Raw genomic sequence first — 17,052 nt, forward strand, 5'->3', positions numbered from 1 at the left:
GTATATATCTCAAGCAAATGAAATCAGGATCTTGAAGAGATTATCCACACACCTGTGTTCACTGCAACATAATTCACAAGAGCAAAATATGGAAACAATCTATCCATCAAGAGATGAATGGATAAAGAAAATGTAGCATACATATACAATGTAATGTCATTCAGCCATGAGAAAAAAGGAAATCCTGCCACTTGCAACAACATGGATGGACCTTGAGGGCATTATGTTAAGTGAGATAAGTCAGACAGAGAAGGACAAATACTGCATGATATCACTTGTACGTAGAATCTAAAAAGGCCAAACTGATGAAACAAGAGTAGAATGGTGGTTGTCAGGGGCTGGAGGGTGAGGGAAATGAGATGTCAGTCACAGGGTACAAACTTTCAGCTGTAAGTCGAATAAGTTTCAGGGGTTAATACTGTATCTGTTGTATACTTGAAAGTTGCTAAGAGTAAATATTAAATGTTCTCACTGTAAGAAAGGAATGGTAATTATGTGACGTGATGAAGATGTTAGCTAATGCTACAGTGGTAACCATTTTGCAATATAGAAGTGTATCAAATCAACGAACTGGGGCTTCCCTGGTGGTGCAGTGGTTGAGAGTCCGCCTGCCGATGCAGGGGACACGGGTTCGTGCCCCGGTCCAGGAAGATCCCACATACCGCGGAGCGGCCGGGCCCGTGAGCCATGGCCACTAAGCCTGCATGTCTGGAGCCTGTGCTCCGCAACGGGAGAGGCCACAACAGTGAGAGACCCGTGTACCACAAAAAAAAAAAAAAAAAAAAAAACCAACGAATTGTATACCTTGAACTTACTCTATGTTGTATCTCAATTATATCTCAAAAAATTAAATTAAAAAGGGTCCGATAAGCAAATTAAGTGGATCAGTGTCCTAGAATGGAAGACCCTGAATGGGACTGACGTAGTTCAGTGGGTGACTGGGGCATGTGGGAGTCAAGAATCACAGAGTGCTTTTAATCAGGTGTCTGGTGGTCCGTGAAGGTTGTTCAGGGAGCACAAGAGGTAGACGGAGCAGCCACTTACAGGAAAGTAGACAAAATATAGTAAAAGGAGGCATAAAGGCACACTGAGATCCATCTGGAAGGACATGACCATGGACTGGCTGTAGGACAGGAGTGAGGCGTCCATGACTCAGAGGACCTGGGGGTTCTAGATGGTCCTAACACGGCTTAAAAATTAAGACAGTTGAAAACATTGAAAGAAAAACCTCCCAAATTTTCACTTAAAAACCAGGATGTCCGGCTTCTTCCAAGTCACAAGACCTCACGTCACTGAGTCTACACTCAGCTGCTCGCAGCTGGGAGCTGCTGCCCTCGTGGCGATGGAGACAGGCTTCCCCTCCCCTCCAGCCCCAACCAGCCTGCTTCACCCCTTAACGTGGCTTTTTGGCACCTGTGGGCATTTAGGTTTTCGATTCTGCCAGGGGGACCTGAGTTCCAACTGTGGGGTGCCAAGAGACTCACCAAACTGAGAAATTAGGAAGAAGAGTTCTTTCTAAGAAGATGCTCCCCAAGGATTTAGAAATGCTGAGTTGGTCACCTTCGCATCCTTCTTGACCTAATTCACTGCTCTCATTTTTCTTTTTCTAGCTCTCTAAGTTTAGAGCAGCATTCAGTCTAATTGCTATCTACTCTGATAGGGTGAGAGCACAATATTTTAACTTCTTACTCTGAAATGAAGCAAGACTGAATGCTGAAAACCATAGGGGGCTTTTGTTATAAAACTAAGGGGAGAAAAAAAAATTTTCGCAGGTGAGTTTTTGAGGAGCAGCGGTGGGCGGTGATTCGGGTCCGGCTGAGAAGCCGGAATGCCTAGTTTGAGTCCTACTGTGCTGCGTCCTCACTGCAGGATCCACTGCGTCCTCACTGCAGCGTACTTAACCTCTTGTCTCAAGTGTTTATAAATCAGGGTGTTTACAGAGTCAAAGCTTAATAAACATTAGCTATTGTTAGTATCATCATCAGAGAAAACAGCTTTTCTCTGTAGCTTACTCTCACTAGTTTCTGGCCAAAGACTGGCCTGAGTACTAGAGCAACATTCAGATTCTGGTGGGATTTTCTTGTCCCCAAAATGCGCTTCTAGGCTTGTGGATTCCTCAGTTCCCCTCTAAACCTGCCTCTTAATTTTATTTCTTGACTTAGGAACTCCTGGTAATTTCCTTCTTCCTCAACCTGGTCACCAGCTGTCCCAGCCACAAGGTATCTCCCTTGATCACAGCTCCAAAGATAAGAATCACCACTCTCCCTAAAAAAGAGACCTGAATTCACATTTCAACTCACCCTTCACCCAGCTCACAGCTCCCTCCTTCACCCGCTCCCCAGGGTCCCTGTGGTTTTGAGCCTCTGGAGACCAGAGGTTGGTCCATTTCAGTTTTACTTCACTAGTCATGCTATATACTATGCAGAGTTACACTAACTCCACCTGTGCTGAAGCTTGGGGTGTTATGCTCTGGAGCCTAAGATAGAAAATTTTTGAAAACTTTTATTAATAAACATGTTTAATCATGGTTCTGCCACTATGTAGTTGTGGTAAGTTACTGAAACTCTCTATGCCTGTTTTCCTCACCTTTGAAATGGAGATAATACCAACTTGCATAGGGCTGTTGTGGAGATTAAATGAGTTAATTAACGCATGTCATGTGTTTAGCGAAGTGCCAGCAAATGGCATACTAAGAATGACGTGGAGAAAGAAGTGCACCCCAGGTGCAGCAATAAGGGTGCTTTCGTTGTAGAGAATTTATGAATAATAATAATATTTATTAAAAACCTATCTCCTTATTATCTCCTGCACTAATAACACAATGCTTAGTTCTGCTAAGGTGGACTTGCTCCCACCACCACCTCCCTTGGTATCCCCTAGTGCCAGTTATGTAGTATGCTCCCAACAGATAATTTATAAACAAAAGAAGAAAAATATAGGATGTGCAATAGATGCAATGGTATGTACATGAAAATAATTTTTTGCAAGTGCTCACCTGGGTTCCCAGTTTTCATCCCGCAGCTGCTCCATAATTGAAAAGTCAACTTAAATTGATCCCCAAGCAACAACATTTATTTCCGTATAACGGCTTATTTGAAGGGCATGCCTTTCGGTTATCACAATTCAGTTTGCTGAGATGGTCTTACCGCTACTGATGAACAGATCTACTAGCTGGTCCTTGGAGAAACCAGTATCCACTTCAGCTCTCACTATTTCACAGGGGAATCCTGCAGCCATTTGCCTGTGCTGTGATAAGAGAGTGATTAGTTCTATACGCTTTTGTGTTTTCAAAGAAAAGAAGAGGGTATGTGAGTGATCCATACCTTCATGCAGAGTGCAAGCTGATGGGCTATGTAGTCTTGCAAGCTTCCTTCTGGGCCGTGGAAAATGACATTATGATATTGCTCGACCTATGACCAAAACAAGAAGAAACCTTAGGTAAAAATGCTATGAAGAGAGAAAAGTGGTACACAAGTGTAGAATTTCCTTTCTGATTGTCACCAGCCTTTCAAAAGATTAAAAATATTATTTTAGGGCTTCCCTGGTGGCACAGTGGTTCAGAGTCTGCCTGCCAATGCAGGGCACATGGGTTCGTGCCCTGGTCCGGGAAGATCCCACATGCCGCGGAGCGGCTGGGCCCGTGAGCCATGGCTGCGGAGCCTGCGCGTCCGGAGCCTGTGCTCCACAACGGGAGAGGCCACAACAGTGAGAGGCCCGCGTACCGGGAAAAAAAAAAAAAAAATTATTTTAGGGGTTAGCTTCATTCATTGGGCATGTGAAGTCTTTCATTTTAATGTGAAACACTGATAAACATATTGTTTATATAGTATTTTACATTTTATATAGTACTTACATATTTATAGCAAGAGATGGCATTTTATTAAAGAGCATACTTCTTCTTCCTCCATTTTCTACACTGAGGTTCAGTATATTAGCTGGGAACACAATTCCTAGCATGTTTTTGTCCCTTGCAGATGTTCCATAATTTTTTTCTTTATTATCCCTTACAGATGCTCTTTAGTTTGAATTTTCCCAATGCATATTTTACTTTTCAGAGGTTAAAATAGCAATGAATGTTTTTCAGGAAATTTTGGAAAATACAAAGAAAAATAAAGAAGCAGAATAGAAATCACTGAAGCAACCACTGTAAATATTTTTATGTTTCCTTCCAGCTTTTTTCTCTGCATAGTTGATGCGCGTGTATTTGGTTTTTTTCTTTTTTTCTTTTAAAGAGACAACCTTTATTTTAAGGATTTTTACACTGAAGACTTCAAAAAGTGGCAGGTTTTTAGAACTTATTGACCTGTATTTAAAAGGAACTGTTGACAAAGATTCGCCAGAAATAACCTGAATAAGCGGGAAAATACAGTTAATACTACTGAAACCTACTAAAATAACTCCAGGACATATGGTTTATCCGACATAACAATACCTCTAAATGCTGTCACTGTTATGAAACTGACTGCTTCTTTTCTAAACACACAGTGGTATAATTAACAATATTCAATCACTTCTGTTCTTTCCTGAATATATAAAAATTAAAATAGCAATTAAAAAACTAATACATTCTTCTCTTTCAATGTTTCTTACAGATACAATTTCAATATTGTCATTCAATAGTGGTGTGGTTTAAGAGACTTTTCATTCACAAGTCAAACAACAATCCACCCAAAGGGAACTGATAGTCTATAGGCTCATAGTGCAAATAAAGAGTTCGGGAACGCAGCAACTGACCTTTCTAAAATACAAAACGGATGAAATTCTTAGAAGACACATGTCACAAGCTCTACTAAGCAGCTGGCCACAGAACTAGAACATCTGATAATTTTCCTGGTGATTCACTGGGACTCCAGATGTTTCCAAACTCAATTGAACTCTCATCTTAGGCTTGGTATTTTCCTTTTCCAGTTTCACTAATCACACAAACACGATTCAAATCCTTGAAGTAGTCATTATAGTCAAGGGCATATCCTACAACAAACCTGTCTGGAATTTCAAATCCAACAAAGTCTGGTCTACATGCAGCACTCTGAGGGGTCCTTTTAACAGGCAAGCTTGCAACCTTGAGCATCTGTGGATTATGCTGCTTGACCAAGGAAAGCAAGGTTTGCACTGTTCTGCCAGCGTCAATTATATCTTCAACAATCAAGACATTCTTTCCAGTTAAAGTTGAGAGATCATCTCCACCAATTACTTTTATGTCACCTGTTGACTGGTCATTACAGTAGCTCTTCAGTCTACTAAAATCTACAGTCATAGGTATAGATCTGTCACTATTTCTCTTCAGTGCTTTGATGTAATCCAGCAGGTCAGCAAAGAATTTGTAGCCCCCCTTGAGCACACAGAGGGCCACGATGTGATGGCCTCCCATCTCCTTCATCACATCTCGAGCCAGCCGTTCGGTCCTGTCCATAATTAGTCCATGAAGAATAAACACCTTTTCCAAATCCTCAGCAGAAACGATTAGGTATACAATATACATCTAGGTCATAACCTGGCTCATCATCATTAACTATGACGCTGGGGCTGCGGGAGCCAGCTGGTGCGCGGGCTGAGGGCAGTATGGGGAGAAGCCAGAGGGCCGAGCAGAAGGCGGGGCCGCGCAGGAAAGCAGAGTGCTCCGCCCGAGCGCTCTTCACCGCCGCCGCCGCCACCGCTCAAAGCGCAGGCGCCTGTATTTGGTTTTTAAGAAGGATACAGTGGTGTAATCTTCTTACAGCTATTGTATATCAGAGGATATCTTTGTGTTGACTTTTTGCATAAAAGACATCTTCGTGAGCATTCAATTCTGGAATTAACTATGTGATCCCATTCTTCAAAGCACTGAATTCCAGAAATCTAGGTAGAGAATGACTGATACTTTTACTTTGTAAAAATGAAAATCTCTTGCCTGGAAGCCTATAGGGTCTAAAAAAAATCTTTATCCTCATGTATAAGGATATCTCGCCTAAGAACATGTGAAGATGTAGTGGGTGCTGGGACAGAAAGCCATGACCTTTTATGTATGTCAAGGGCCGTGACGTTTGGAGTAAAATGTGGAGAAGAGGTCAGCCTCCCACATCCATGATCCCAGGGCTGAGTTCCCACTCCCAGCCCACGTGCTGGGGAGAAGCTTTCTTCTTGGAAAGGTCTTGCAGAAAAGCACCTGTGTAGGTGTAGCACCTACCTAACCAGTATGGTTGACGAAGCTCATATATGAGGATTGAGCCACCCATACTTAGAGAAGTGTTAGACACAACAGGGTCTGTTCTCTCTTTATAATTTGTAGTAGGACAATGTAAGAACATGTGTATCTTTGTGCTATTGTTGCTCTGCTGTGCTCTGATGAGTCTGTCCCTTTTACATAACAGGCGAAGGGCACATCCTTGAGGATAGCCAGAGTAGACTTCTACGAAGACAGTGACTATGCCCCTGGATCCTTACAGGAAAAGGCAGATTCTGAGATATGAAAGGAAGGCTTGAGGGAAAGCCTTGGAAGGAAGAGGGAACTCCTTCCTTACCTGGGGACTTTAAGACCTGAGCTTTGTCGTCCCAGGAGACCATGACATAAACTTAGAGGAACTCCTAGAAAGTGGAAGAAAACTAGTCTTGACCACTGGGTGTCTGAAAATGAGCTAAGGAGAGAAGTGATTCTTAAAGGGGTCCCTTGATGTTGCACTTGGGACTGGGTTTTAGGCTCTGAAAGACAATTTATCTGGTGGCCACCACTGATTTTCTCTGAGTTTAAATATTACTCCACCATTGCTAAGCCTTCCATAAAAAAGGGAAGAGCTGGATTCACACTGTGGGTAGGGCACCAACACGGAGAGTCGTGGCTGGAAGACACAGGACAGTGGCTGTAGCTGCCTGAGGAACATCAGGATCCTAAAGCCACAGGATGAACTCAGCAGTGGCTGGCCTGGGCTGTTTTCCGTGGTACTGAGAATCTGTGAGCCAAGCAACGGTAGAGATGCCGGCCAGGACCAAGACTGGGACAGGGCCTCTTAAAGAGACATGGGAGAGACAGTAACCTAAAAAGTTCAGTTGAGGTTCTGCTTCTTAGACAGTGAGGCCATAGAGCCATAAGACTTCAGGGGTAAGTTATTATTAAAGAAGAATTGTTAAAGAATAATATGTTCTCATTTGTACCTATGTGATGGGGAAGCTTGGGGATACACAGATTATACTTTTCATTAAAAAATGTTGCCCAGGGCTTCCCTGGTGGCGCAGTGGTTGAGAGTCTGCCTGCCGATGCAGGGGACACGGGTTCGTGCCCCGGTCCCGGAAAATCCCACATGCCGCGGAGCAGCTGGGCCCGTGCGCCATGGCCGCTGGGCCTGCGCGTCCGGAGCCTGTGCTCCGCAACGGGAGAGGCCACAACAGTGAGAGGCCTGCGTACCGCAAAAAAAAAAAAAAAAAAAAAAAAAAAAAGTTGCCCAGATTTATATAGTTACGGCCTCTTTCTCCCAATTTTAAATGCAATATGGTAAATCCTTTTGATATGCACAAACTTTTTTGGCTTGGGAAATTTTTCTTCCATTATGTTTTTGTTAATTTCTCCTCTTCTAGTTCTAATTCTAAGGAACACCTACAAGGCTTAAGTTCCCTTGCTGTTCTCTGTAAAGACACCTGTCCCCTTCTCTCTTCATTTCTCTCTCTCTGTCCTTCTCTTCTGCCTTCTGGGAGTGAACTCCTCACGTTAGTCTTTCATAGCCCTGAATGGAACATTCATTTACCATCTCACTTTTGCTCTCTGTGATCTCAAGGGCAATTTTAATGATGCCATTGCATTTTTAGTTGTTCTTATAGTTCCTTGCTTCATCCGTCTCCTTTCCAACTTTCTTCCTTTTAATCTTAGCCTGCACTCTATCATGGCTTTCTTGCCCTGCTTTCATAGTCTAACCCCTTGCATTCTCTAGAGAATGGACATAATTTTCCAAACTCCTCTGTTCTTTATTTTTAAGCTGTGTTCTTCTGAGTTTTCAGAAGGATAACTCTGTTCTCTTCTGCAGTATTCTTCCGTAGGTATAATGTTAACTTGCCATTGGTATTCATATACTGTGAAACCACAGGAAGAATTCTTCAGTGAAGCAGGATGTGTGGACCATCACTGATTTTACTCGCTGTCCACTGATTTTCCAGCTGAACTCCTGCCTTAGGTCACTGGACAAATGGCGGGCTGGTGTCTATAATTTCTAGTTAAACTCCAGCATCCAGCACTGGCTGCAGTGGACTGAACTTCTGCTGTCCACCTTGGCGGACAAATGCATGAGATGAACTGCAGTACAGGAAGCAGGATGCTCTTGTACCCGTCCCACCGAGAGTGCTGATATAATATACTTCCTGGATGCAGCAGTGTCTCACCAAAACCCGCCGACTTCCTGCTCAGGGATTTCTCGGATCCAAACTCTGAATGGCTGTGGAAGGACCTGTGCTGACAGGGGGTGGAGGATAATATCATGGTGTAGCAAAAAGCAGAGGCAGTAAAGGAAACATGCCCAATTTTCTAACTGCTGTAAATCTTGCTTTTTTGAATCATTAGTAAGATGGTAAGAGAAAGATAAAAGTGGTTTCCTAATAAATCTCAGGTAGGTCTCAAATAAAGTAAACCCAACACTCTCTTGCCCCTAAAGTTAGTGAAAACTTTTTCTAGATTCTTGACAAAGGAAGACCTCAGTTCTATTTTTCTCTGTTATTGTGAAGTTTTATCACTTTTAAAAAGTACTTTAGTGGGAAATTGTGTGTTAGGTACTTGCCAGGTGCAATTTTAAACCAGAAATCTTGAGCTCTCCAAATTAATCCCAAACTGCCATGACTTATAGTGTAGAAATTCTCTCACAAGGAATGGATTGTTTCACACCAGTGGAACAGGATACAGCTTTTCAAGATTTACTGAATATTCTAGCCCTGAGATTTTCAACTAGCACTGCTATTTAATCCTGTCTCACTTTTGAAAACACGAGTGTTCTTTATAGCCATCGTGTCAAATGCCTACATTTTCTTAAGATTGATTTTGAAATCATATAAACAGCAAGAGACCCAACTTCACAGATAAGCTGTCTTCAATTCCAACACCTCATTTTTCCTCAGATTGTTGGTTCTCAGGTACAGGAAACATTCCATTTAAAATTTCATTGAAAGGCCATCACTAGCAATAAGCATTTCTGTTCACACACTCTATTATCCTTTCTGGAATAAGGTAAAATATAAATAAATGAATTCAGTACGTAAATCAAGGTAAAAGACCTCCCGATCATTCAGACATTCTAATGCATGCATCCTATTAGTGGGTTTCTCCTCATTTCAGGCATTATCAATTTTTTGTTAATGGTATTTTGTTCTGCCTAATCAAATGATACAGTTGTGTTGGTTACCATTTAAGATCTGAACAAAAAATTAATTATGGAAGCCTCTTGCTCTACTGAGACGGGTGCAAACATGCAAAGCTATGCCAAGAAAACATATTTATCTGTTCTAGTGCTACCATATTTCTCCAAATAGCAAAATCTGAGGTATAATAAATACACATGCTCCATGCTTCCAGCAGAGGGCTCTAAAAATGGACAAGGTAGGTAGGTAGGTAGGTATTATAGATGGACAGACAGGAAGGCAGACAGATTTTTGGGGGGGAGGAGGAGGTAAATATTTGAATTCTGTTGAAAGGAGATCTATTTTTTTGAAAAACAAATTCAACTTCTAAAATGTGAATTGTAGTCACCAGAATTATCTTCTAAGTGCATGCTTACAGTGTGACATTTCTGCTCATTAAGAAACAGACACTGGGCTTTTTGATCGCAGTTGGTACCAATCCCTTTTATTCTTGTGTCTTCACAGCCTATTCAGGAAGCTCTTATCACATGTCAATTAGTGCTTTGTGAGGCAAATGACTTCTGGATTAAATGGAAACAATGACCTCCACAAAATCCCATCCATCCCTTTATTTTTTTCCCTCCACAGTGTTTTTCTGCAGAATGGAGTTTACCAGAGGAGCTATAGTCTCCACTAGGGTCAATGTAGCACCTGCAATGTGTTTTCAGACTTGTGGCATTATTTTAAAGCAATAAACTTCAACTTTCGTTTGGAGCGTCACTTGTCAGAGTCTGAGGAAGAGCTTCTACTACTCTGAGACGGTTTTAGGCCAAGTTGTGTTGAGATGCTGAACTTAAAAAAGAATGAAAAATAAAAGGTCATTACCAAGCTAATAAAATTGGAATGGTTATAAAATAAAAGGACATGCTTTATAGCTAAGATGTTCATTCCAACCTCTTCCGGAACTTAATTTTTAAAGAACTGATTTATATATGACTTTAGAGCCACATACAATACAGTTACTGTCAACTTATTCATGTAAAATCCCTCCAAACAATATTGGCACATCCAGCATCAGGGATACACAAAACCAGTCTTTCATGTTAGGGGTTTTAAGCATTTGCTGAGGTCCCTCTTTATAGAATAGGTGTAAGAGAATAATGGAATTCAAGAGAAATTATACTTCACACACAGAGGGACACCCATACTATATGCTTTTAAAAATTAGCTTAGTGAAACCATAAAAGCCAAGATCAGGGCTTCCCTGGTGGCGCAGTGGTTGGGAGTCCGCCTGCAGATGTATGGGACACGGGTTTGTGCCCCATTCCGGGAAGATCCCACATGCCGCAGAGCGGCTGGGCCCATGAGCCATGGCAACTGAGCCTGCGCATCCAGAACCTATGCTCCGCAACGGGAGAGGCCACAACAGTGAGAGGCCTGTGTACCGCAAAAAAAAAAAAAAAAAATAAAGCCAAGATCAGACTTGGTTACTAACTTCAAATAAAGATAGGCCCTCACTTATTAACACAGAAGTAGTAACTTGGGTGTCATAACTATTTAAAAAGTAAAACTAAAAGATATAATTCTTGGATATAATTTCCCCCTGGTCACCTCACCTCTGGCACTCATGAACTCTTGCTGCTCCAGACCTCCTCTGGGCTGACACTTGCCCTACTGGCCAGAATCTTCTTGCACTGTAGCCAGGGAAGCCAAGGATCCACTGGTGTTGGAATCACCTCTTCCTCATACCAGGGAACTGGCATCATTCTTCCACTACGACCTTACCCAGCATTGCCCCTCCATACTCTGAATAAGCTCAGGCTAAACTTGGTCATCTGCTAAAGGGGTTGATGAGCTTTTGTGGGCCGTCTTAGATATGTAACCATCATTTACAACATTACTTCTATGGGAACATAGCAAACTTATTTTGGGAATGTATGAAGACTAAGTAGAATCTCCTAGTGATAATTCTTGATAATGAGCATGGCACATACTTGAGTGGATAGCCAATTTAATTCTCAAGAATTGTGTCCATGGGGATTCTGTGCTGTACATTTAAAATTAGGGCTTGGGTTTCCCTGGTGGCGCAGTGGTTGAGAGCCAGCCTACCAATGCAGGGGACACGGGTTTGTGGTCCAGTCCTGGAAGATCCCACATGCCGTGAGTGGCTAGGCCCGTGAGCCATGGCCGCTAAGCCTGTGCGTTCGGAGCCTGTGCTCTGCAACGGGAGAGGCCACAACAGTGAGAGGCCCGCATACCACAAAAAAAAAAAAAAAAAAAAAATAGGGCTCAAGGGACCTTCCAGATGAAAGAGGAGTAAGATATGGAGATCACCTTCCTCCCCACAAATACATCAGAAATACATCTACACATAGAACAACTCCTACAGAACACCTACTGAATGCTGGCAGAAGACCTCAGACTTCCCAAAAGGCAAGAAACTGCCCACGTACCTGGCCATGTGGCTGACAGGGTCTTGGTGATCCAGATGGGTGTCAGGCCTGAGCCTCAGAGTTGGGAAAGCCAAGTTCAGGACATTGGTCAACCAGAGACCTCCCAGATACATGTAATATCAAACGGTGAAAGCTCTCCCAGAGATCTCCATCAAAACGCTAGGACCCAGCTCCACTGAACGACCAGCAACCTACAGTGCTGGACACCCTACGCCAAACAACTAGCAAGACAAGAACACAACCCCACACATTAGCAGAGAGGCTGCCTAAAAACATAATAAGGTCACAGACACCCCAAAACACACCACCAGACGCAGTTCTGCCCACCAGAAAGACAAGATCCAGCCTCATTCATCAGAACACAGGCACCAGTCCCCTCCACCAGGAAGCCTACACAACCCACTGAACCAACCTTAGCCACTGGGGGCAGACACCAAAAACAATGGGAACTACGAAGCTGCAGCCTGTGAAAAGGTGCCCCAAACACAGTAAGATAAGCAAAATCAGAAGACACAGAAATATGCAGCAGATGAAGGAGCAAGATAAAAACCCACCAGACCAAACAAATGAAGAGGAAATAGGCATTCTACCTGAAAAAGAATTCAGAGTAATGATAGTAAAGATGATAAAATAATCTTGGATATAGAATGCAGAAAATACAAGAAACATTTAACAAGGACCTAGAAGAACTAAAGAGCAAACAAACAATGATGAACAACACAATAAATGAAACTAAAAATTCTCTAGAAGAATTCAATAGCAGAATAACTGAGGAAGAAGAAAGGATAAGTGACCTGGAAGATAAAATAGTGGAAATAACTACTGCAGAGCAGAATAAAGAAAAAAGGAAAAGAATTGAGGACAGTCTCAGAGACCACTGGGACATTAAATGCACCAACATTCGAATTATAGAGGTCCCAGAAGAAGAAGAGAAAAAGAAAGGGACTGAGAAAATATTTGAAGAGATTATAGTTGAAAACTTCCCTAATATGGGAAAGGAAAGAGTCAATCAAGTCCAGGAAGCACAGAGAGTGACATACAGGATAAATCCAAGGAGAAATACACCAACACACATGTTAATCAAACTATCAAAAATTAAATACAAAGAAAAACTATTAAAAGCAGCAAGGGAGGGCTTCCCTGGTGGCGCAGTGGTTGAGAGTCCGCCTGCCGATGCAGGGGACACGGGTTCATGCCCCGGTCCGGGAAGATCCCACATGCCGCGGAGCGGCTGGGCCCGTGAGCCATGGCCACTGAGCCTGCGTGTCTGGAGTCTGTGCTCCACAATGGGAGATGCCACAACAGTGAGAGGCCCACGTACCGCTAAAAAAAAAGCAGCAAGGGAAAAGCAACAAATAACATACAAGGGAATCCCCATAAGCTTAACAGCAGATCTCTGCAAGCCACAAGGAAGGGGCAGGAAAGATTTAAAGTGATGAAAGGGAAAAACCTACAACCAAGATTACTCTACCCAGCAAGGATCTCATTCAGATTCGATGGAGAAATTAAAACTTTTAAAGACATCAAAAGCTAAGAGAATTCAGCACCACCAAACCAGCTTTACTACAAATGCTAAAGGAACTTCTTTAGGTGGGAAACACAAGAGAAGGAAAAGACCTACAGTAACAAACCCAAAACAATTTAAAAAATGGTAATAGGAACATATATATCGATCATTACATTAAATGTAAATGGATTAAATGCTCCAACCAAAAGACATACACTGGTTGAATGGATACAAAAACAAGACCTGTATATATGCTGTCTACAAGAGACCCACTTCAGACCTAGGGACACATACAGACTGAAAGTGAGGGGATAGAAAAAGATATTCCAGCAAATGGAAATCAGAAGAAACCTAGAGAAGCAATTCTCACATCAGACAAAATAGACTTTAACACAAAGACTATTACAAGAGACAAAGAAGGATACTACATAATGATCAAGGGATCAAACCAAGGAGAATATATAATATTGTAAATATTTACACACCCAACATAGGAGCACCTCAGTACATACAGCAAATGCTGACAGCCATAAAAGGGAGAAGTCGACAGTAACACAGTCATAGTAGGGCACTTTAACACCCCACTTTCACCAATGGACAGATCATCCAAGATGAAAATAAATAAGGAAACACAAGCTTTAAATGATACATTAAACAAGACGGATTTAATTGATATTTATAGGACATTCCATCCAAAAACAACAAAATACACTTTCCTCTCAAGTGCTCATGGAACACTGTCCAGGACAGATCATACCTTGGGTCACAAATAAAACCTCAGTAAATTCAAGAAACTGAAATGGTATCAAGTATCTTTTCTGACCACAACACTATGAGACTAGATATTAATTACAGGAAAAAATCTGTATTTTTTTACAGATTTGTTTGTTTACAAATACAAACACATGGAGACTAAACAATACACTACTGAATAACCAAGAGATCACTGAAGAAATCAGAGGAAATCAAAAAATACCTAGACACAACTGACAATGAAAACACGACGACCCAAAACCTACTGGATGAAGCAAAAGCAGTTCTAGGAGGGAAGTTTATAGCAATACAATCCTACCTTAAGAAACAAGAAACACCTCAAATAAACAATCTAAACTTACACCTAAAGCAATTAGAGAAAGAAGAACAAAAACACCCCAAAGTTAGCAGAAGGAAGGAAATCACCAAGATCAGATCAGAAATAAATGAAAAAGAAATGAAGGAAATGATAACACAGATCAATAAAACTAAAAGCAGGTTCTTTGAGAAGATAAACAACATTGATAAACCACTAGCCAGACTCATCAAGAAATAAATGCAGAAGACTCAAATCAACAGAATTAGAAATGAAAAAGGAGAAGTAACAACTGATACTGCAGAAATACAAAGAATCATGAGGGATTACTACAAGCAACTATATGCCAATAAAATGGACAACCTGGAAGAAATGGACAAATTCTTAGAAAAGCACAACCTCCTGAGACTGAACCAGGAAGAATGAGAAAACATGAAGAGACCAATCACAAGCACTGAAATTGAAACTGTGATAAAAAATCTTCCAACAAACAGAAGCCCAGGACCAGATGGCTTCACGGGCGAATTCTATCAAACATTTAGAGAAGAGCTAACACCTATCCTTCTCAAACTTGTCCAAAATACAGCAAAGGGAGGAATACTCCCAAACTCATTCTATGAGGCCATAATAATCCTGATACCAAAACCAGACAAAGATGCCACACAAAAAAGAAAACTACAGGCCAATATCACTAAAGGACACAGATGCAAAAATCCTCAACACAATACTAGCAAACAGAATCCAACATCACACCAAAGGATCATACACCATGATCAAGTGGGGTTTATCCCAGAGATGCAAGGATTCTCAATATATGCATATCAAACAATGTGATACACCATATTAACAAATTGAAGCAGAAAAATCATATGATCATCTCAATAGATGCAGAGAAAGCTTTTGACATAATTCAACACCCATTTATGATAAAAACCCTCCAGAAAGTAGGCACAGAGGGAACTTACCTCAACAAATAAAGGCCATATATGACAAACCCACAGCCAACATTGTTCTCAATGCTGAAAAACTGAAACCATTTCCTCTAAGATCAGGAAAAGGACGAGGCTGTCCACTCTCACCACTATTATTCAACATAGTTTTGGAAGTTTTAGCCACAGCAATCAGAGAAGAAAAAGAAATAACAGGAATCCAAATTGCAAAAGAAGACGTAAAACTGTCACTGTTTGCAGATGACATGACACTATATATAGAGAATCCTAAAGATGCCACCAGAAAACTACTAGAGCTAATCAATGAATTTGGTAAAATTGCAGGATACAAAATTAATGCACAGAAATCTCTTGCATTCCTACGCACTAGTGATGAAAAATCTGAAAGAGAAATTAAGAGAACACTCCCATTTACCACTGCAACAAAAAGAATAAAGTACCTAGGAATAAACCTACCTAGGGAGACAAAAGACCTGTATGCAGAAAACTATAGGACACTGATGAAAGAAATTAAAGATGATACAAAGAGATAGAGAGATATGGCATGTTCTTGGAATGGAAGAATCAACATTGTGAAACTGACTATACTACCCAAAGCAATCCACAGATTCAATGCAATCCCTATCAAACTACCAATGGCATTTTTCACAGAACTAGAACAAAAAATTTCACAATTTGTATGGAAACATAAAAGACCCCGAATTGCTAAAGCAACCTTGAGAAAGAAAAACGGAGCTGGAGGAATCAGGCTCCCAGACTTCAGACTATACTACAAAGCTACAGTAATCAAGACACTATGGTACTGGCACAAAAACAGAAACATAGATCAATGGAATAGAAGAGAAAGCCCAGAGGTCAACCCATGCACATATGGTCACCTTATCTTTGCTAAAGGCGGCAAGAATATACCATGGAGAACAACAGGCTTTTCAATAAGTGGTGCTGGGAAAACTGGACATCTACAAGTAAAAGAATGAAATTAGAACACTCCCTAACACCACACACAAAAATAAACTCAAAATGGAATAAAAACCTAAATGTAAGGCCAGAGACTATAAATCTCTTAGAGGAAAACATAGGCAGAACACTCTATGACATAAATCACAGGAAGATCCTTTTTGACCCACCTCCTAGAGAACTGGAAATAAAAACAAGAACAAACAAATGGGACCTAATGAAACTTAAAAGCTTTTGCACAGCAAAGAAAAACATAAACAAGACGAAAAGACAGCCCTCAGACTGGGAGAAAATATTTGCAAATGAAGCAACTGACAAAGGATTAATCTCCAAAAGTTACAAGCAGCTCATGCAGCTCAATATCAAAAAAGCAAACAACCCAATCCAAAAATGGGCAGAAGACCTAAACAGACATTTCTCCAAAGAAGATATACAGATTGTCAACAAACACATGAAACAATGTTCAACATCACTAATCATCAGCGAAATGCAAATCAAAGCTACAATGAGGTATCACCTCACACCAGTCAGAATGGCCATCATCACAAAATGTACAAACAATAAATGCTGGAGAGGGTGTGGAGAAAAAGGAACCCTCTTGCACTGTTGGTAGGAATGTGAATTGATATAGCCACTATGGAGAATAGCACGGAGGTTCCTTAAAAAATTAAAAATAGAACTACCACATGATCCAGCAATCCCACTACTGGGCATATACCCTGAGAAAACCATAATTCAAAAAGAGTCATGTACCACAATTTTCACTGCAGCTCTATTTACAATAGCCAGGACATGGAAGCAACCTAAATGTCCACTGAGATATGAAAA

General features: G+C 41.2%; 1 protein-coding gene and 1 pseudogene across 1 annotated transcript in view; both read right to left on the reverse strand.

The window, feature by feature from the left end:
- Positions 1 to 17,052, reverse strand: part of CTTNBP2 (cortactin binding protein 2) — a 161,126-nt gene that overhangs the window by 24,910 nt on the left and 119,164 nt on the right. Inside the window, exons 13-14 of the mRNA XM_065884453.1 lie at positions 3,324 to 3,410; positions 3,147 to 3,246 (exon numbers count right to left, since the gene is read on the reverse strand). Of these exons, the coding sequence (XP_065740525.1) occupies positions 3,147 to 3,246; positions 3,324 to 3,410 (187 nt within the window). The remainder of the gene's footprint in view (positions 1 to 3,146; positions 3,247 to 3,323; positions 3,411 to 17,052) is intronic.
- On the reverse strand, positions 4,883 to 6,543 carry LOC136128492 (hypoxanthine-guanine phosphoribosyltransferase pseudogene; annotated as a pseudogene).

This window comes from Phocoena phocoena, chromosome 9, assembly GCF_963924675.1.
Source record: "Phocoena phocoena chromosome 9, mPhoPho1.1, whole genome shotgun sequence".
In the NCBI taxonomy this organism is placed as follows: Eukaryota; Metazoa; Chordata; class Mammalia; order Artiodactyla; family Phocoenidae; genus Phocoena; species Phocoena phocoena.